This window comes from Nuphar pumila, chromosome 3, assembly GCF_984573655.1.
Source record: "Nuphar pumila chromosome 3, dmNupPumi1.hap1.1, whole genome shotgun sequence".
Taxonomy (NCBI): domain Eukaryota; kingdom Viridiplantae; phylum Streptophyta; class Magnoliopsida; order Nymphaeales; family Nymphaeaceae; genus Nuphar; species Nuphar pumila.
The window spans coordinates 35,088,845-35,109,808 of NC_143251.1; the positions used below are offsets into that span (position 1 = coordinate 35,088,845).

Consider the following 20,964-nt stretch of genomic DNA (forward strand, 5'->3'; position numbering starts at 1 on the left):
TTAGATAATAAGTTTCTAGATTGACACGAAGGATCGTTATCAATCTTGCACAAAAATAAGAAGTAAAATCAGTAACAAAACGCATGACAAATCAAGTAAAGAAAAGAAATAAGAAACAACCTCAATCAAGAGACAATCAACAAGAAATAGAATTAAAGAATGTGAAAATAATTGGCAACAATATCATGTCAGGTGAGGGATGAATTGTTGTAACTTGTATTTTTTTTCCCTTTTCTTATCTTCTTCCTTCTGCTTTATATTTACTTTCCTTTGGCATGAATAGATGATCATCCATGTGCCATTCTACATAAACGTAAGTTCATTAGAACTGAATCACGTAAATCACTATCTTTTCTTTAATTGCTCTTTGCCATTTTTGAGATTTAAAAAAAACATGATCAAAGTGTCGTTTACTGGCAAATCAACAATGCCCAGTGCATTTGCTGGGCAGATTTGCGAAAAATAACCCGAAACCCTCCCACCTTGGTAGGCTCCCGTAAACAAATTGAAGTAGGCAGCTACCCCTACTCTCCCTATGAGAGAGAGAGGTTAGGATGACTGTGGAACTGAAAAGCTACGACATTCAGTGCCAACAAAACTATAGAGAGAGAGAGAGAGAGAAGTTGGGTGACTGTAGAACGGAAAAGCTACGACATTCAGTGCCAACAAAACTTTCATCAATATGACTCACATTCATTGGGTCATTAACATAAGTTGGCAATGTTGGTCTCTCAACCACGAGAAGCTTATAAATACAACCAACACATTGTTTCAATTTTGAGCAGTTATGTGGTGGTGACCTTAATGCAACTCAATCGTGAAGTTCTACGTTCTCATGCAGCCACTTGTAGGGCCATGTTTCAATAACACACAAGGTGAGAGGAACATTATGGGGAGAAAAATTTCCTAATCTGATTGATGACTGCAGGCAGATGCCAGGGCTTGATTTTAAGGAGTCACCTCTATGTGAAGGAATCACTTGTCTTTTGTGGGTAATGCCCCATCTTCTTTACCATCAAGCACCACCATTCGCTCCTAATTAGTGGCTCACGATTAAGGGTAGTGTGGTCACTCCACAAAAGCAAAAGGAAATGGCTCTTGGTCCCCTTACGGTCATGGGGAGGAGGTTACCACTCTCACACAATCTTGTCCCAACGCCTTAGGTGCGGCCACGTGTTCATTATCATACGCGTGGCAATAGATGATTGGCAGGCTGATATGAACCTCAAAATGGACACCCAAGATGTGTGAGCTATCCTTAATTAGGGAGTGAGCTACATTTCCGAACACAGGAAGGGAGAGGGAGGAGGCGAGCAATAGTTGGTTCGAGCTCGCGGAGAAGGAGAAGAAAGGAGGAAATGGCGAGTGCATCTCTGCTCAAGTCATCCCCAGTGATTGACAAGTCTGACTTCTTGAAGGGGCAGTCCCTCCGCTCCTCCACTGCCAGTTTCAGGGTCAACTCGGCCGCTCCGTCGACCCTCGTCGTCCGCGCTGGCTCCTACGCCGATGAGCTCGTCAAGACCGCGGTATGAATGAATGAACAATCTCTCTCTCTCTCTCTCTCTCTCTCTCTCTCTCTCAAAGGAATTACAAGTGGTAGTGGAAAATGAATCCTTTGACCCAGCAAGGGGTTTGCAAAGTAAGTGATCTAAGTTGGTCGCTGTTGATCACCACATTTAAGGCTCGTTTTGTTTCATGTAGTTTTGATGGAAAAGTGTTGAGCTGTAATTCCTTTGCCACTATAGTCATGGTGGGAAAGTGCTATGCTAGCACAGTGAGCTTCAGTTTTTCCTACCACCTTCTTTCATGTGAAAGTCTGTTCAACCTCCCTTTGCATGAAAGGATTTTCCTAAGAAAGTTGAGCTAACAGAGTTTTTAAAACCTCGTGCTCTTTTCAGTTGAACAGTTTTCCCTTCCATGAAAATGAAATAAAATCGGTGGGTCCCACTGAAAAGTTGTCAGTCCACGTGGTACACAAGGTTTTCCCATAGTGTCTTTCTCTCGCTTTCATTTGAAAACTTCCACGAAGGTGGATGGGGTCCCCCCCTCCCGAAAGGGCACAGCAATTCATGTTAGTTTTTGACTATTTGTCTGAGTGCTCAAAACACCCCCTAAGGTCAGAATCAGAAATTTTTATGCCAAGATTCTTGCTTGTATTATACTGGTTCTAGTAATAATAATGATAATGGTAATACTAGTGGCAACAAGTTTATCCAGAAAAAATAATATATATACAAGTTCGTCAGATTTTCTTTCGTTAGAAAATCAGTATTTTGTGTTAAGAGGAGGAAAGCAATAGTTGGTGAGAGTGAGTTGTTGCCATGAATGCAGAAAACCGTAGCATCGCCAGGACGCGGGATACTGGCCATGGACGAGTCCAACGCGACGTGCGGGAAGAGGCTGGCCTCCATCGGGCTGGAGAACTCAGAGGCCAACCGCCAGGCCTACCGCACCCTGCTCGTCTCCGTCCCAGGCCTCGGAGCCTATATCTCCGGTGCCATCCTCTTCGAGGAGACCCTCTACCAGTCCACCACCGAAGGCAAGAAGATGGTCGACGTCCTCACCAGCCAGAACATTGTCCCCGGCATCAAAGTCGACAAGGTAATTAATCAGCATAAAGTGATGCTTTCATGATGCTATGATGATGATGGTGATGATGACCACCATCACCATCTATGGCATGATGTATGATGACCATGTTTGTATAATGCAGGGTTTGGTGCCTCTTGCTGGCTCCAATGATGAGTCGTGGTGCCAAGGTCTTGATGGTCTTGCTTCACGGTCTGCAGCGTACTACCAGCAGGGTGCTCGCTTTGCCAAATGGTAATATATGCGCCCCCCCCAGCATGATACTTCTGACCATCCTTTTGTTTTAATTTCTTTTTCTTTTCTCGTTGCATGCATTCTGATGTCTTTCATGCATTCTTACGTTGGCTGCATTGTGGAATTGGAGTTCAATTCTAGCTAGGGAATTCTTCTGTTTGGATTGTTTCAGTATCTGAAAATGACCTCCAAATGCCTTAGTTCCAGGTTTTGAACTCACCCCCACCAAATTATCTGTGGACTTTGTAATAAAGCCTAACATATCTAAATCCAAGACAAGGTCTAGGAAATCCAACTTCAACGGAATTCGTTGTCAAAGTATCTTAATCTACCCTCGCTGCCACATAAAATTCTACCAATTTCTGGAATTTCTGATCAATACAGAGACAAGCATACACATATAGGTTACATGCTACATCAAGAAATTATAGAATGCTACTAAAAGTCTTTGGCAGGGTCTTCATGCATAAAAAGTCCGGTTCATATATATATGGCAAATATTTGCTACTGTCAACAATATGTACAATCTAGAAAACCATTTTTCCACTTTTTGCTTTTATTTTTAACATTTAACCTTACAGATGTGGTCCACATGTTTTGGATCATTGATTGTACCATGTAAGCAAGTTTTCTTAAGTGTGTAAAAAATGAACAGCTTGCACTGCTCTAAAATTTTATGACTTAGAAAAACATGTTTTTTATGTCAAAATGACACAATTCCTAGATAAAATCCCTAACTAACAAACCGTATTGAAAGCTAAATAAAGCTTGCACCTATGATTTCTCACTAGATAGTAATAGTATGCTGCAGGAGACAGTAGAAGATATGTAAAAGGGAGCTTTTTTTGCTGCTTAGCTCAGCTTGCTTTTTTCATGGAGAAACACTGTTGATCATCTTTGAAAATTATTTAACCTTCTGATATTGTGACTCAAAACAGGAGAACTGTTGTGAGCATTCCAAATGGCCCATCTGCTCTTGCCGTCAAGGAGGCTGCTTGGGGTCTTGCCCGCTATGCTGCAATCTCCCAAGTATAGATGATCTTCCTAAAAGAAGTGTTTTAAGAGGAAAAAGTTCACCATTTCTTTGTAGTTTATCTGCAATTGCTGGTATTCCTTTTAATTTATGTGTTTGTTAAATGGAATTTGTACACAGGACAATGGGTTGGTTCCTATAGTTGAACCTGAGATCTTGTTGGATGGTGATCATGGCATTGAAAGGAACTTCGAGGTGGCCCAGAAGGTGTGGGCTGAGGTCTTCTACTACTTGGCTGAGAACAATGTCATGTTTGAGGGCATCCTCTTGAAGCCCAGCATGGTCACCCCAGGTGCAGAGTGCAAGGACAAGGCCACCCCTCAGCAAGTTGCTGAATACACCCTCAAGCTCCTCCACCGCCGAATTCCGCCTGCCGTCCCTGGCATTATGGTATCATCATCTCTTCCTTCTTGTTTCTTTGTTCATGTCAATTTTGAATGGTGGCACCCATACAGAATCCATGTTCTCTCTCCCCTTGTGGAACCATTCTAGGCAATAGCATAACAAGCATTGGATAAGAACTGACATATACATAAGAGTGAACATAATTGACGTAGTTTATGATATATGCATTATGGTATCACCTCATCCTTGTTGCTCGTGTGAATTTTGAATAGGAGGCACCTAAAGGAACATCCATGTTCTATTAACTCTCTCTCTCTCTCTCTCTCTCTCTCTCTCTCTCTTTGTGGAAGCATTATAGGCAATAGTATAACAAGCAATGAATAAGAGCTGATATATGCGTAGAGCTAGTGAGTATAATTCATACAGAACATGATATGAGCATTATGGTGTCATCATCTCATCCTTCTTGTTTCTTTGTTCATCCTATTTTGAACAGGGAGAACCCTTGCAACATTCATGTTCTATTGATGTCATTTCTCTACCTGGATGCATTAGAGACAACAGTGCAAACATTGTTGAATAAGGGCTAATGTTTGCATAAAGTGAGAATTAACATTGTTCACCTACATCTTGCAATGACCTCATGTATGTTTTCTCTGCATTTGAATGTGCAGTTCTTGTCTGGAGGGCAATCTGAAGTAGAGGCTACCCTCAACCTGAATGCCATGAACCAGGGCCCGAACCCGTGGCACGTATCTTTCTCATATGCAAGAGCCCTCCAGAACACTTGCCTCAAGACATGGGGCGGGCGACCAGAGAACGTCAAGGCAGCACAGGATGCACTGCTCCAGAGAGCCAAGTCCAACTCTCTTGCTCAGCTTGGAAAATACACTGGTGAAGGAGAGAGCGAGGAGTCTAAGCAGGGGATGTTTGTCAAGGGCTATGTCTACTGAGCGTAGTAGACGCATGCACGCGCCATGCCACAACCCACAAATTTTCTGTTCCTACGTATGATATTATGTGGAGTAGGTTTTGATGTTTGCCTCCATGCAGCATGTATACACTTATTTTTTTCTCGTGTCTTGCCTTGTAATGGATAATTAATACTCATGTAGGCTAAGGTTATTTTTGTTTATTATTTGCTTAGTATCATCTACTCCTATGCGATGCTCTCTCTCTCTCTCTCTCTCTCTCTCTCTATATATATATATATATATATATATATATATATATATATATAGAGAGAGAGAGAGAGAGAGAGAGAGAGATGAGTAGGTACAAAATTGATAGGTGCTAAATGGAATTTTCTGCCCTTGTGTTTTTTTGGCAGTTCCAACCCCATAAATGTGCAATTAATCCACACCTGGATCATGTGTTTTGGATGAAAAAAATGATATTTGAAGCCTCCAAATTTTTCAAAGATTTTAGACCGTTGATTTTTCAAACCTTATAAAAACCCAATCAAACACTTCAAGGGTTGATCCCTATTACATAGATCACATCTGAATGGTCAAAATTTAAAAATAAAACAAAAAAACCCTAAAAAACTCATTTAGCACCAGTCATTTCACACCTACCCATTACTATATATATATATATATATATATATAGTAATGGGTGTGGCGGAATGGAATGATTTTATAGCCAAGGGCCAGGATCTGTACTATGCTGAATTTCAATGGATCACATCTTTGGAGATCACATTGATTTTCTCCACTATTGAAGAAGTGATCTTGAAATCTTAATGGACTATATATCCAAGTTCATATGAGTTAGAGTGAACTGTTCCAATCCAACTGGATCATATTCTACTACCTTGCCTTCAGAACGGGAGAAAAGACTGTTAAGGATGGTAACTGAACATAGTTAATTTAGTGCACATCTCCTTGTGTTGGGACGTTGCAAGTTCAAATCTCATGGTATCGTTGTATAACTGGTAGGGGTCTGACTAACCCCAGCTTGCCTTTCAAAAATTCGAATATGAAAGGCAGAGCCTTTCTTTTGGCAACCCTGTTGGGCAAATCATTGCTTATATACATAATGATAAATGATCAGACACAAGGACATACATTTTGGACGCAGTGTCTAGATGACACGTGAAAGGCTATGATGCGCACCATTTTTATTTTATTGTTTTTATAGCATTTCAATAATAAACATTTTTTATAAGTTAAAATATTAAAAAATAATTTTAATCAAATAAACAATTAAAAGAAACCATGTCTTCCTGCTTCATTTTTCAAAAATTTTGCAAATTTGTACCTTGTATCAGGTCCTCAATCGTTTTTTGGGGGGGGGGGATAACCAGGGGAAAACGGTCTGGCTCACAAAGTTCGTTGGTGTAAAACCCTAGGTCCCCTTTGTCCACCAAGGAGTACACCCACCTTCGGCTTTGCAGTAAAGGATGCACCCATAACTTGGTGACATTCCCGAGTTTTCCAAGTAGATGAGTGAAACTCTTGTGAGCTTAGTATTCGTGCCGTTGTGACAGAAGTTTAAATATTATTACTTTTTTCCGTAAAAAAAATACTAGCTGCCTAAAAGTAATAACAAATTTCAGAAGGGCTTATATTTAATAGTCATTGCAGGTACTATCTAATTGGAATCTCACGCTATAAATTGTTTTGACTCAATCTGACCAGGTAGATGTGTTCAGAATGCTCAAATTAGTGGGAAACGACCCTTCAATCAGGTTTTTTATATGAAAAATTGTTTTTTTAGTCAGAAAAAATCGATGCATTTACAACCATTGATTTTTGCATCACCGGAAAAACCTGTATACAGGTTGGATTCTGGCGATTCAAAAGCTGGTTCCTACTGGAAACATGTAGATCACAGACCCAAAAAAGTAGTTAGTTGCCAACTCGTTTGCACATACAAACGATTGTAGCAACTTGAGGGGTAATCTGGTAATTTATGCTAGTTGAATTTAAACTCTCTCTCTCTAACACACACACACAGATAAGCCATCAGTCTCACTCTTTAACTTGGGCTTGGGCTTTTAGCAACAGCCTCCCTCTGCACATGCGTGTGTTGACCTTGACATTGAACCTTCATTTTAGAATATGCGAACTAATGAATAGAATATTGAAAAATAAAATCAGAAATATTTTCTCCAACTAAAACAGGGAAACATTGTTTCATGTGAGTGGCTTCTTGGAGGTTCACTGCTGGTACTGAGATCATTCCTAGTGAAGCAGTACTGATTTAGGTCTGGATAAGGAGAATCAGGAACAGCTCCCTACGTCAAGTAGAGCAGACAAGTGAAAAAAGGAATGTGTTAGCTTCCCAATAAAAAGGGGAAAGCAAACTTCTTACATTAACAGTCTGCAAGCTCTCCCATTTCAGTCAGTGTGGTCCGTTTTCATCTCATGCAGTTGGACAAGTCTCCGAATGAAAGGTCTCTCATGTTGATATCTATGGATCAAATTTAGGAAACAAAGATGGCCAGGACATTGTTTCTAACACCCAGCACTATGATTCCATTTTAGCAGAACACAAATGCATAGAGATAAACTCATTAATGTCATAATTAAGTTCAGAAGAGGATACACGACAAGAGCAGAAATGCAGAAACATGCTAGGCCAACAATAAGATGAATGAACATGGTTGGAACAAAGTTATCAGGATCTAGCAGTATCCTCTCAGATATGCGTGTCACTGCACCTGACAAAAGAAGTACCATGTAAACTCCAGCAGAGGGCATGCACTGGTGCAAAGAGAATGAGGTAGAGTCCTGTTTAATAAGTAAAATAAGTATCCTATAACTGCAACCGTAAAACATGATTGTAAATGTCAAATTATGTGAGAAAAACTAATCATCAAAATTGGATTACCTTGAAAAAATGCTTGATGAATACTGTTGAGTAAATGATCCTCAGCATCATGTCTGGAAGGAAGTTAAGAAACAAGAAGCAACACCCCTATCCTGATAATGCTAAACTACATATAAGGACAATACTGGACGTAGACAAAGATCAAACCAGCAATTTAGTACTGCAGACATTTAACATTAAAACTCAAAAAAAAAAGAGACTCCCTTCAGTCAGCACTTAGACAAAAATGGCAAGACTTAAAAGTTTCAGAAAAGCTGGATCACATAAAATGTGAAAAATAAATTGCAAAGAAATCTGAGACCAAGATGTTCAGAGTGCTATTTATTTTATAATATGATGCCTTCCATTGTGTAATCCCATAACTCTCAGAGTTTTCTCTCATCTTCCATAACATGCTTTTCATGTTTCTGAAACTACAAGCTTTGACCTGGTTGTATTCAAATAGATTTTCTATCCTTACAGATAATGGATGATCATGACATTCAACTAAGCCACATTTTTTTTGTCCCCTTTATTAATGTAATTTCTTTTTGCATCAGCATTTTACTTTTCTAATTTGATCTACAATTAGAGGAGTCATGAAAATAAGTGGTCCTGTAATATAGACACTAAGGCTTTGCAACCTCTGATGAAAGTGATACAAAAGGAGATCAAGATCATCAGTCTGAAACATTACCATTTTATGCATCATGATGCATCAGCATTTGTTTCCTTATCTTTGTATTGTATTGAAATATTCGAAAAAACAAATACAAAGTGCACAAGCACTATTACAAGTCCAATAAAGAACAAAACAAAAACATTAAAGCACTACACAAGCACAAAGTGCATATACAAAACTTCAATGAGTCAAAAAATAACACAAAAACATAAAAAATATCATCTTTATTAAATAGAATGCTTAGGAAAAGCATTAAAAATACAAGAGGGGGAACACCCCTATTTATATACAAAACAAGCCACATAGAGCCATTGGGACCTCCCCAACGGCTCGCCGTTGAGGAGGTTCCAACAACTCTATGGGTCATTGACTAAAATGCCCTCAACTCTATACTAAGTTACAAAAAAAAAGAAAAAATATAAAAGAGACTATTGTACCCCTAATGGGCACAGTCTATTACAATACTATGAAAAGACTGAAATACCCCTAATGGATATTTCTTATTACATCATCATAAATACTAAATATATATATATATATATATATGTGTGTGTGTGTGTGTGTGTGTGTGTGTGTGTGTGTGTATTGTTAAAATAGACTATATATATGATTATTACTTGTATTACCCTTGAAGGGTATTTTGGTCTGTTCACAATGTAACCTTTTTATATTCTTTCTTTTCTTCTTTTTACTTTTTTATTTTCTTTATTTTTTTATGTCACTTATATAAAAGACCATGGAGTCGTTGGGGTTGGGACTCCCCAACGACTACTGGGGGCTTCCCGATAGAGTCCATGCTCTCTTTCATCTTGTATAAATAGGGGTGAACCCCTCACATGTATTTTAATGCTTTTTCAAAGCATATTCATTCAATAAACTCTTTATTTTTACTTTTGTTGTTATTCTAAGACTCTTTGAAGTCGTTGTGTGCACTCTTGTGCTTGTATTGTGTCGTCATGCCTTTATATTGTCTATGACTTGTATATGTGCTTTTGCACTTTGCCTTATAATTCGCATATCTCATTACATGGTATCAGAGTCACAGTGCTCTTGGTCTTATGGAAATAGGCCATTAAGTGTTCATGATTGTGGGAGAACATTCAAAAGTGTTCATGGATTTGTGTTGGCTCAAAGTGGAGGTGCCCTTCCGTGTTCTCCCACATTCTCTCCTCTCTCTTCTATCAAGTCAAAATGAAGCATGAACATAAGATTGACCTCTCTTTCATGCTAAATGGTTCCAACTGCATGATGTGGGCATCCGACATGGAGAATAACCTCAAAGGGAAGAATCTTTGGGGATATGTGATGGGCATTATCTCGAAGCCTCAACTCAAGCTCACCAAGTTGAAAGGAACTCAAGAAAAAGCCTTAGAAAGAGATGCTCACATTAAAATCATTAAAGATCATCAATCCAAGGTAGAAGATTGGGAAAGTAACAATACAAAAATTCTTGCTTGATTTATGAACAATGTTGAGCTCAAAATATGTGCTAACATTGCTAAATTCCGCAAATTCAATGAGGCATGGTTCTTTATGAAGGGTATGTATACCCAAAAAGACCTTGCAAGATAATTTTTCTTGCAACAGAAAATACAAACCATCAAACAAGGGGACATGAGTGTCTCTGATTATTTTAGTGCACTTGGCCCTTTATAGGATGAGTTGACACTTCTTGAACACAAATGGGTTGCTAGTGAAGATATGGAGCTAAGAAGAGAGCAAATGAAAAAAAAATATACTTTTTCCAAATTTTACATGGGCTTCAGCCCGAGTTTGAACAAGTTAGATATTCTCTTCTCAATAGATCTAAACCTCTTCCTTTAGAAGATGCAGTTGCCGAAATATACCAAGAAGAAACTCGTCTTGGTATGATTAAAGGAGGAGATGAAGTATTGGTCGTTTCTAAGCCTAGCAACCATGTGAAGACTTATAAGCCTTCACACTTTGGGAGGCAAAATAACTATAATAAAAATAGTGGTGGCTATAAGAAAGCTATTTGTCATCATTGTCATGAATCGGGACACATAAGACCAAATTGTCCCAAGCTCAATGACTTTCCGAAAAACAAGGTGGCTTCCATTGAAGAATCCACACCAAAGAGAGAAGTACCAATTAAAAGGGGAGGAGACACTTTTTTTCTTTCTCAACTATTAGATGCACTTCAATATTTACTCAAATCTCTATCAACTTCGAGTGCCGCTATAGCCTCATTTTCTCTTCCAGCTATGTGTTCTTGGATCCTTGATTCGGGAGCCTCTTTTTATATGACACCACATGAAGATATCCTATCCAATTTGTGCACTAACTCAAAATCGTCTCATGTTTCTACTGTTGATGGAACATCTTTGCAAGTTAAAAATACTGAAACATTAGACTCTTCTCAAATTTTTTGTGTTCCAAAAGTTAGGGTAGTTCCAAAGTTAAATTTAAATCTTTTTTCTGTTTCTCAAATCTTCGATCATGGATGTGAAATCTTCTTCTCATCTAAGGGTTGATCGGTGCAGGATCTCTGGTTCGGAAAGCAGATTGGGCAAGGCTATAGGAGGGGAGATTTCTACTTCATGAATTATTTGAATCTTTCTTTAAAATCCTTTTATAACTATGTCCAAGATAAAGATATTGAAACTTGGCATAAAAGACTTAGACATCCGAGTTATTCAAAGATGTATCTTTTCCCTTTTGAGAAAAAAATTACAATGAAAAAGATTTAATTCACAAATATCGTACTCATATTATGTTACATTTATTGATGATTTTACTAGATATGTGTGGATCTACTTCCTTAATTTCAAATTCGATGTATTTTCTTCTTTTAAAGAATTTCATATGATTGTCAAAAACCAATTTCAAAAGGATATTTTCATTCTTAGATCCGACTCGGGTGGTAAATACTTATCCAATGAATTTCAAAACTATTTAAAACAAAATGGGATTTGTCACAAAAAATCTTGTCCTAGAACCCCACAACAAAATGAACTAGCCAAAAGAAAACACACATATTATGGAAACCGCTAGACTCTTCTTATCTCTAAGGATATTCCCAAAAGTTTTTGAGCTGAGGTTGTTCTAACATCAACTTACTTGATAAATAGAATGCCCTCATCTTCTTTACAAAATGTTTTCCCATATTAAATTTTTTTTGAAAGAAAACCCGATTTTAAGCGATTACGTGTGTTTAGTTGTAAGTGCTTTGTTCTCTTACATAAAAAAGATAAATTATCTCCTAAAGTCATTGAGTGTGCCTTTCTTGGTTATGGAGAAAACCAAAAAAGTTATAGATGTTTTGATTTTAAAAATAACAAATTTTATGTCTCAAAAGATGACTTTCTTAGAAAATGAAAGTGGACTTGAGAAAACTCAAGAAAAGAAGGAAGTTGATTACATTTGATCTAACTTCTTGTGATAATGAAAAATTAGATGGTGGTGAACATTCTAATGTTGAGAATGTGAAATCATTATTGAGAAATGATGATATTATTAATAGACCCATACAAGTTTATGCCCGGCGTGAGCAAAGACCCATACAAGATTCTTTTTTATTTTTATTCTTTTGTGCATTTGTAATTTCTTGTATGTGTTGTGCCTTTGAGCACACTTGTTTCAAGTGTTCTTCTTGTGCCTTTGTGCACACATCACACATTGAGGACTTAGTGCTTTTGTGCACATAGTCTCTTTGAAGATATTTTCACATGGTATCAAAGCTTGGTCTCTACAAGAATAGCTCGGGCATTGCGTCATCAAGGTGGTTGTTTCGAAAAATGTGCCCATTCATCATTCTCTTTCTTTTGGCGTGAAAAGCTCTTGCAAACAATTTCAAGTGAAGTGCAATACATCAAGTAAGGTCAAAGAAGACCCGTTGTGGTAAGTTTTCAAATTTAGAAGACTCTTTCCTTCTCACAGAAAGCTCTCCATGAGGAAAAAAGATTCTCATTTTTCCCTTTGATTCAAACTCAATGGGTCCAATTATCACATTTGGGCCGACAACATGGAAGCTCATATTAAGAGAAAAGGCCTTTGAGGCTAGGTCAAAGGTACGATTCTCGAACCCGAACAAAAAATTACTATAATAGAAAAAGGTGAAATTAAGGTTCTTGATGGAGAAGAAAGAGAGAACGCCTTTGAAGAGTATAACAAAAAACATGAGGAATGGGAGATGAAGAATTATAAAATCCTTTCATGGATTTTTTCTACGGTAGAAACAAGAATAAATGCCAATATTTTGAAATTCAAAAAGGCATTTCAAGTATGAGATTATCTTGAGAGGATGTATACCTTAAGAGATCTATCTCATAAATATTACCTTAAAAAAAAGGCATTGACTTTTTAACAAGGGGAAATGACCATTAGAAAATATTTTGCCGAACTTTCATCCATTTGGGATGAACTTGCACTCCTTGAACCAAAATGGAGTTGAGAAGCTATTGAACTACGTCACAAGCAATTTGAAGAAAATCACTTCTTTAACTTTTTGAATGAGCTTAGACCTGAATTCGAGCAAGCTAGATCTTCTCCTTTATCTTCCTTTACCTCTCCACCTTTAGAAGACGCTCTTACTAAATTAAGTGGAGAAGAAACTAGATTGAAAATGAATAAAACCAATCAAAGTGGGTTGGTCGTTCCTTCAACAAAAGATGAAAATGAAGGAGCCTATGTCGTCTCTAGACTGAGGAATAACTTGAAATCATATAAACCCCCACATTTTAATAAGTTTCAAAATCAAAGAGCAAGAGAAGAAGGTGGTCAAAATGTTGGAAGGTGGTCAAAATGGAAGGTACCAAGGAAGAGATTATGGTAAAATTATTTGCCATTTTTGCAAAGAACCGGGTCACATTAAACCGGTTTGTCCAAAATAGAAAAAAAGGTGGCTATGTCCACAACATTTCAACCACATAAAGAGGAGGGTCCATCCACTTCCAACAATGGAGCACTATCACTAAGTCAAATCATGAAAGCTCTCCAACCGCTTCTCAAGGGATTTATTTTTGGGGCCGCCATTTCAACATTCTCTCATCCGGGTAAGACTTCTTGACTTTTAGATTCAGGTGTCTCTTTTCATATGACTCCAAATTTTTTTGCTCTTCCCGAATACACAAAAAATATATCTCCTTCTTTTGTCTCAACTGCGGATGGTGCTTCTCTTGAAATTAAAGGAATAAAAAAATTTGAAAATCAAGGATTTTTTATTCCTAAAATTAGATTTATACCTAAGTTAAATTTAAATTTGCTTTCAGTCTCTCAACTATCGGACCATAGGTGTGATATCAAATTCTTATCAAATAAATGTTGGATACAAGATTGTCGGTCCAAGAAGTTGATTGGGGAAGTCACTAGGAAAGAAAATTTATATTACATGGAATTTCTTCAAATTCTAAAATTCTCTTTTTGTAATATTGCCCAACATAAAGATATAAATGTTTGGCATAAACGTCTTGGGCATCCCAATATTGTCAAGCTTTCTTATTTGCATTTTGTTAAAGATCTATGTAAAAATGACCACTTGTAATGATTGCATTCTTGAAAAAACGAGAAGCTTACCTTTTGGACAAAGAACTATATGTTTACAACCAAACCTTTTGAAATTGTGCATTCGGATGTATGGGGACCAGCACCTGTTGTATCTAAAGGAGGATTTTCTTATTATGCCATTTTTTTATGATTATTCTAGATTTTGTTGAATATACTTTCTCAAGCATAAACATGAGGTTTTTTTTACTTTTAAGACATATCACATGATGATAAAAAATCAATTTAATGGTAAATTAAAAAATCTTAAGACCAATTTCGGAGGAGAATATCTCTCAAATGATTTTAAAAATTATATTGAAACTAATAAAATTATTCATAAAAAATCATATCCCAAAACACCGCAACAAAACGGCTTAGCTGAAAAAAAACATAGACATATAATTGAAACTACTAGGACTTTGCTTATTTCTCAAAAAATCCCTAAAAGATTTTGGGCAGAGGCGACTCTTGCATCTGTCTATCTTATAAATCGCCTTCCTTCAAAGAACTTGAATAAAATATCACCTTTTGAAATTATGTACCAAAAGGAACCCAATTATACTAGACTAAGAATTTTTGGATGCAAATGTTTTGTTCTTACCAACAAAAATGATAAACTTCCACCCAAAGTCATTTCTTATGCATTTCTTGGATATTCGAAAATACAAAGAGATTTAGGTGTTATGATGTCAAAAATGATAAACTATATGTTTCTAGAAATGTAACCCTTTTAGAAAATTTAAGTGGTTTTGAAGAATATAAACCTCATGAGGATAATGCCGATTATCCCTTCATGTTTGAATTATTATCTAGGAATGAAGATATTTCTAGTGATGATGAAATGATATTTGATGCTTCTTGTAATGATACACAAGAGAGTGAGCATTCTCCACTTCTTGAGCAAACTATCGAAGAAGGAATATCTAGTGAACCAATTACATATACACATAGAGATAGAAACACTTTTAGAAGTGCAATTGAAAAATACAATGAATCTAGTGAACCTTCCTCAATAAACAATCCTCGTAGAACCGAGAGAACTAGAAGAAACCCTTCTAGATTTATATCCTATGAATCCTTCTCACCTAAACATAGAGCATGTCTTAGTGTCATTCATTCATACGTGAAACCTAAGAATTTGGAAGAAACTAAGAAAATGATAGTGTTAAGAAGTAGTCGTCACATATGGGTAGTTTAGTAACTACTCATATGTGACAAGGGCATTATTGTAAATAAGGAGTGTCTAATCTCTCTATTTAAGTGAGAGATTAGACCTAACTATTGAATAAAAGATACAATTTTTTCTTCCTCTCTCTCTCTCTTCTCTGTTTTTCCTTTTCTTCAGGTCGTCTCCCTAGCCGACTCCAACATGGTATCAGAGCCATCCACCCTGGGTGCCTAATGTCGTCGGCGACGCTACTCAGCCACTGCCGTGAGACGTCGCTGCCTAAAGACTTCTCTGCAATATCGTTGGGATCGCCTCTGTGCGCAGGTGACGCAAACGACTGCAGGTTCACACCGTGAGACGTCGTTGCCTGAAGATGTCTGCAGTATCATTGGGGTCTCCTCCGTGCACAGGTGATGCAAACGATTGCAGTATCGCTGGGGTTGCCGATGCTTCTGCCGTGACTGGACCGCCGTATGGAAGACAGGTCTGGGCTTCACAGCAGCCTCATGACCACAACCAAGGTCTGAAATAAAAAAGGTTGTTTGATGGTGATGCAACCAGTATTCATTACGACTGAAGTTGTAGTCGATGAAGCAGGTATGTGCACGCAGCAGCAGGGAAACCCTGACCGTGTCAATGGTGCGTAGCAGCAGGTATGGTTGTTGATGGTTGCGTTGATGTCAAAATTGCCCCCAAGATGCAGTTATGGTATGCAAGTCATCGATTTTTTTTCATCTGGTTGCAGCTTTTAAGGTGAATAGTTCAGATTTTATCAGGGCGATTGAAATCTGGTAGAATTTTTTTGGTTGGTAGTTGGTGTGCAGAGTAGTTTTTGATCTGAACAACGTATTGAGTTTACGTTTTTTTATATATATCAGATTTTATCAGTATGATTAAAAATCTGATAGTGAAAGACTGGTCGTTGGTGCGCATGTCAGACTTGAGTTTTCAGCAGTTGGTAGTTGCGAGTGGTTGTAGTTTCATGGCTGATACGCAGCGGTCAGACATGAAGACTGAAAGTGTGTCCGATTATAAGGCCTTTGATAATCCTTTTTCATACGGATCATCTGTAAAGTTGGATGAGACTAACTATGCTAGATGGTCGCGTACGTTCATGATGTCTTTTTCAGGGCATCGTCGAAAACATATTTTGTTGGAAAATGAGCCTACAGAAAAACTGGAAAGTATGCTACATGGGAAGAGGACAATGATATTGTTATGTCCTGGATTATGAATAGCGTGCAACCTCACATAGCCGACGAGCTTATTTATTACACCTCTGTAAAACAAATGTGGGATCATTTGCAAGATACTTATTCTCAAGAAACCAATGTTAGTCGTATTCTTCAAGTAGAACAGGAGATCTATAAACTGCAGCAAGGAGAACAAACTTTGGCCGAGTATTATGCCTCTGTGAAGGCAACTTTTGAGAGACTATGTAACGCCCCAAAATTTCGACTTGTGATTTCGAAAACCTCATCGAAAAACCTTTCAAAGATTTAAAGTTTAATATTTAAAAACAACAGCGGAAGACATTTTAGAAAGGGACACAAGTCAACAATCCTGGGTACGTTAGCTGAAAAACCATCATTCACATGTACAACATCTTAAAGGAATTTAAGAAATAAAGCAATCGATTAAAATCTGCAGTTTATTACAAAATGGGTCTTTTATTCCACAGTTCAATAAATCTAAGAAAAACTCCAAAAAGTCCCAGAGCCGATCCGCCAGCAGAAAGGAAATGAATCTTGATCCACGTTGCACCACGCCATCGGCCGCCAGTGAAGTCCTACTCCTCACCTGCCCATGAAATGGGTCAGTTTCATAACAAACTAGTAGGTGCACGAACAGATAAGTAGAATGAAAATAAAACAGGACATTCATAAGATAGGCAATTATGATATTTAAGCAGTTAAAGCAGTTGTAGTCTATTCTAGCAAATGTAATAAGTGCAAAGAGAAGCAGTGTAAGTCTCAGTCATCTATATCTATTCATGAATATCTTATTTAAGTTCTGATATTAACTGGCCTGTGGGTACGCACAGACGCGAAACGTAGAAACAGCCGAGACCAATCCGGGGGTTTATTATGTCAGGTGTTTTCATTAACCCGGATGACTGACTGAGTCCGCTCCTAAGGGGACGGTCAGTGACCAAGAGAGTAAATCCCCAAAGGCATTCGTGGCCCATGGATGCATCCAACTTCTGCAGAAGTGTCTGGGAGTTACCACCTAGGATAATTTATGGTAATCCCAATTCCCCTAACTCCGATGACTGGGGAAAACCGAGTCTTTTGCTCGTGGGGTGGTTGTTAACAACCTGTTCATCGGAGTCTTTGTACCATCCATCCTCTCCCTTGATGAACCGTGAAGATCGGATGGGTACGACGGGGGTTTCTTAACCGTCGTCCCATCCTATATGCTCTGGTCCATTAGACCCACTCGAGCATCTTGCCTGTGAAGGCGAAATGGTCACCATTTTATGTGATCTCAGCATTTTGCTAATAGCATTCATCGAGGTTGCCACAACCTCATCATCCCACCATCGTAACCCACATGGGACATACTTGTCCAAAAGTACGATCGTACCTTCCTAGAGGTACAACTACGATGGAAGAGCAACATACTGGTATATGATTCTTTTGACATGTTTTGCTTTTCTGAGCAATTGGCCTGTGGAGGCCGATATTACCATATAAAAAATCAGCAAAGTATAGATTTCACCCTTCAATTACCCTCCATGATCTTACATAAAATTCATACCGTACCTGCCTTAAGGTTTGGTTATAATGGCAATTGCAGTGGTTTTGAGTCTCTTCACAAAATCTATCTTAAGTATGCAGTTTCAAAGGAACAAGCATGCATAAAAGACAATTATGAGTTAAGTAATTGTACACGTAAACAGGCATGCCAAGTAAACTACTTGATTTTTTTCTAGAATGAGTCTACCCAAAGAATTTACATTATGCCATTTCAAAAGAATCACACAGAGTAAAACATGGATCAACACATACTTCTTCAGATACGCAAATATGCAAAAATAATCATTCTATCTCAGAAGTCTTATTTTATTTAGTTCATATACACTATTCGTGCGACTTTCCCCTACCTCGGGATGTCTTGCAGCTGCGTGCGTCTATGCGTGTAGATGATACGAGGCTCGGGCCGCGGAGCCAGAGCGAGGGTCCGATGCGAGGTCTGCAACAGTGCTATGTTAATAATAATGCGGAGCAAAAGAAAGACAAACCTGCCTATAGGAAAAAGAGAGGCAGCCGGGGTGTGCCCCTACTGGCCGAAAACCGAAAAACGACAAGGGGCGGGCCCTTGCCTGCAGACAGCAACGGGGCGACAGGGAATGAGCCCCTGTCGACAACTACAGAGGCGGCAGGGGGTCAGCCCCTGCCAATCGCAAAGAAGCGGCAGGAGCTGAGCCCCTGCCGGCAAAATAAATGTGGCAGGGGCTGAGCCCCTGCCAGAAACAAACAAGTGACAGGGGCTGAGCCCCTGCCAGCAACAGCTAAGTGGCAGGGGCTGGGCCCCTGCCTGAAATAATGAAAGTGGCAGGGGCTGAGCCCCTGCCTGCGAAAATGAAAGTGGCAGGGGCTCAGCCCCTGCCAGCAACAATGAAAGTGGCAGGGGCTCAGCCCCTGCCATCAACAATGAAAGTGGCAGGGGCTGAGCCCCTGCCAGAATCGATTAGGTGGCAGGGGCTGAGCCCCTGCCTGCGCAAATGAAAGTGGCAGGGGCTCAGCCCCTGCCAGAAACGTCAAGTGGCAGGGGCTGAGCCCCTGCCGGAATCATCGAATCGGCAGGGGCTGAGCCCCTGCCGACTGACACGAGACGGCAGGCAAAGAGGTGCCGCAGGGGGTGACTGGACCCCCCCGCCGGCCCTTCGACAGCCCTACAAGAAAAAAAAAAGGTGAAGAAAGGTGACAGGGGCCTGAGGGCACCCTGTCGACCCTCCGAAGGGCACAGGGGACGTGGGAGGGCACGGCAGGGGCCATGCGCCGCCTGTCGGCCTCCCGGCGAGGAGACAGAGGGGTGGGGGGGGGGGGGGGGGGGGGGGGAAAGGAGGGAAAAGGGAGGAGAAGAGAAGAGGGAGGAGCGTACCTGGGAGCGGTGGCCGGCGTCGGCGACAGGGCGCAGCGAGGGAGGTGACCGGCGCGGAGGGGGGAAAGCTCGAGAGGGCTGCGAGAGGGGGGCGAGACTCCCCTCGCCCTCCAACCTCTCTCTTAAAGGCGAAGGGGGGCACCGGAAGGGGAAACCCCTGGTGGGTTTCCCAAATCTTCCCGCAAGAGAAGGGGGAGAAGGGGGGGTGGGTAGCGGCGCCCGAATGCTCGGGTTTTTCTTAAAACCCTAACATAAAAAGGGGCCCGGGTCGGGTCCGGACCCGACCCGGCCCGGGTCCAAACAAATTTTTTTTTTATGAGATTTTACATCCTACCCCTCTTAAAAGAATTTCGTCCGCGAAATATCTATTACCTTGAAGAATCAAAATACAGGTCAGGATATTTTTCCCTGATATCGTTCTCAGGTTCCCAAGTACATTCGTCAATCCCATGATGTTGCCACCGAACCTTTACAAATGATATGGTCTTTGATCTAAGCACTTGGTCACGACGGTCGATGATCTCCACTGGTCTTTCTTCGAAAGTCAAGTCCCCTCTAATGTCCACATCATCATAATGAATGATATGCGATGGATCGTGAACATACTTCCTCAACATGGATACGTGAAAAACATTATGGATCTGAGCATACTGCGGAGGTAACGCCACGCGATAAGCTGCTTCTCCAATTCGCTCCAGGATTTCGAACGGTCCGACGTATCTAGGACTCAGCTTTCCCTTCTTCCCGAACCGAAATACGCTCTTCGTCGGAGATACCTTAACAAAAACCATCTCACCAATATCGAAGGTAAGCTCTCGTCGGCGTCTATCTGCATAGCTCTTCTGCCGACTCTGAGCGGTACGGAGTCGTTCCCGAATCATCTGCACTTGTTGAGTATAGTGTTGCAAGACTATAGGTGCCTCCAATTTTCGCTCGCCAACCTCGTCCCAGTAAACAGGTGATCGACATGGCCTCCCATACAAAGCTTCATATGGGGCCATCCCGATGCTCGCATGATAGCTGTTGTTATACGCGAACTCCGCCAAACTAATGTGGGAGTCCCACTCTCCCTTCCAGTCCATCATACAGGCTCGAAGCATGTCTTCCAAGGTTTGAATCGTACGCTCCGACTGCCCGTCCGTCTGAGGGTGAAATGCAGTACTAAACTTTAACTTTGTGCCCAACGCCAACTGAAGTTGTCCCCAAAACCTTGAAGTGAATCTAGGATCACGATCGGAGATAATCGAGACTGGAACACCGTGCAATCTCACAATCTCTCTAACATAGAGATCAGCGAGACCATCTAACGATTGATTGAGACGGATAGGTAGAAAGTGAGCCGACTTGGTGAGTCTATCGACGATCACCCAAATCGCGTCATGCTTTCTCCGCGTCCTCGGAAGACCGACTATAAAGTCCATGGTAACATCTTCCCACTTCCATAGAGGGATCTCTATCTGCTGCATGACCCCACCGGGTCTCTGG

The 20,964-nt window shown here is 40.0% G+C and overlaps 2 protein-coding genes across 7 annotated transcripts in view; one reads left to right on the forward strand and one right to left on the reverse strand.

The window, feature by feature from the left end:
* The first annotated feature begins 1,271 nt into the window (after positions 1-1,271).
* LOC149842559 (fructose-bisphosphate aldolase 1, chloroplastic-like) lies at positions 1,272-5,339 on the forward strand. The gene is made up of 6 exons (XM_089999281.1): positions 1,272-1,526; positions 2,332-2,601; positions 2,714-2,823; positions 3,762-3,852; positions 3,977-4,246; positions 4,876-5,339. Exons 1-6 carry the CDS (start codon positions 1,359-1,361, stop codon positions 5,152-5,154), a joined length of 1,188 nt encoding a protein of 395 aa, XP_089855407.1. The 5' UTR covers positions 1,272-1,358; the 3' UTR covers positions 5,155-5,339.
* A 1,918-nt stretch (positions 5,340-7,257) lies between these two features.
* The window catches only part of LOC149842560 (uncharacterized), a 98,820-nt gene continuing 85,113 nt past the window's right edge, over positions 7,258-20,964 (reverse strand). The window contains exons 3-6 of one of the 6 annotated variants that reach the window (XR_016430793.1): positions 8,039-8,130; positions 7,754-7,868; positions 7,520-7,618; positions 7,258-7,442 (exon numbers count right to left, since the gene is read on the reverse strand). Coding sequence is in view for 1 of the 6 variants with exons in the window: in XM_089999282.1 (XP_089855408.1) it covers positions 7,546-7,618; positions 7,754-7,938; positions 8,039-8,125 (345 nt within the window). In the remaining 5 variants the exon portion in view is untranslated. Of the gene's footprint in view, positions 7,443-7,519; positions 7,939-8,038; positions 8,163-20,964 lie in introns of all 6 variants that reach the window. The other 5 variants (XR_016430791.1, XR_016430792.1, XR_016430790.1 and 2 more) reach the window with 5 other exon arrangements.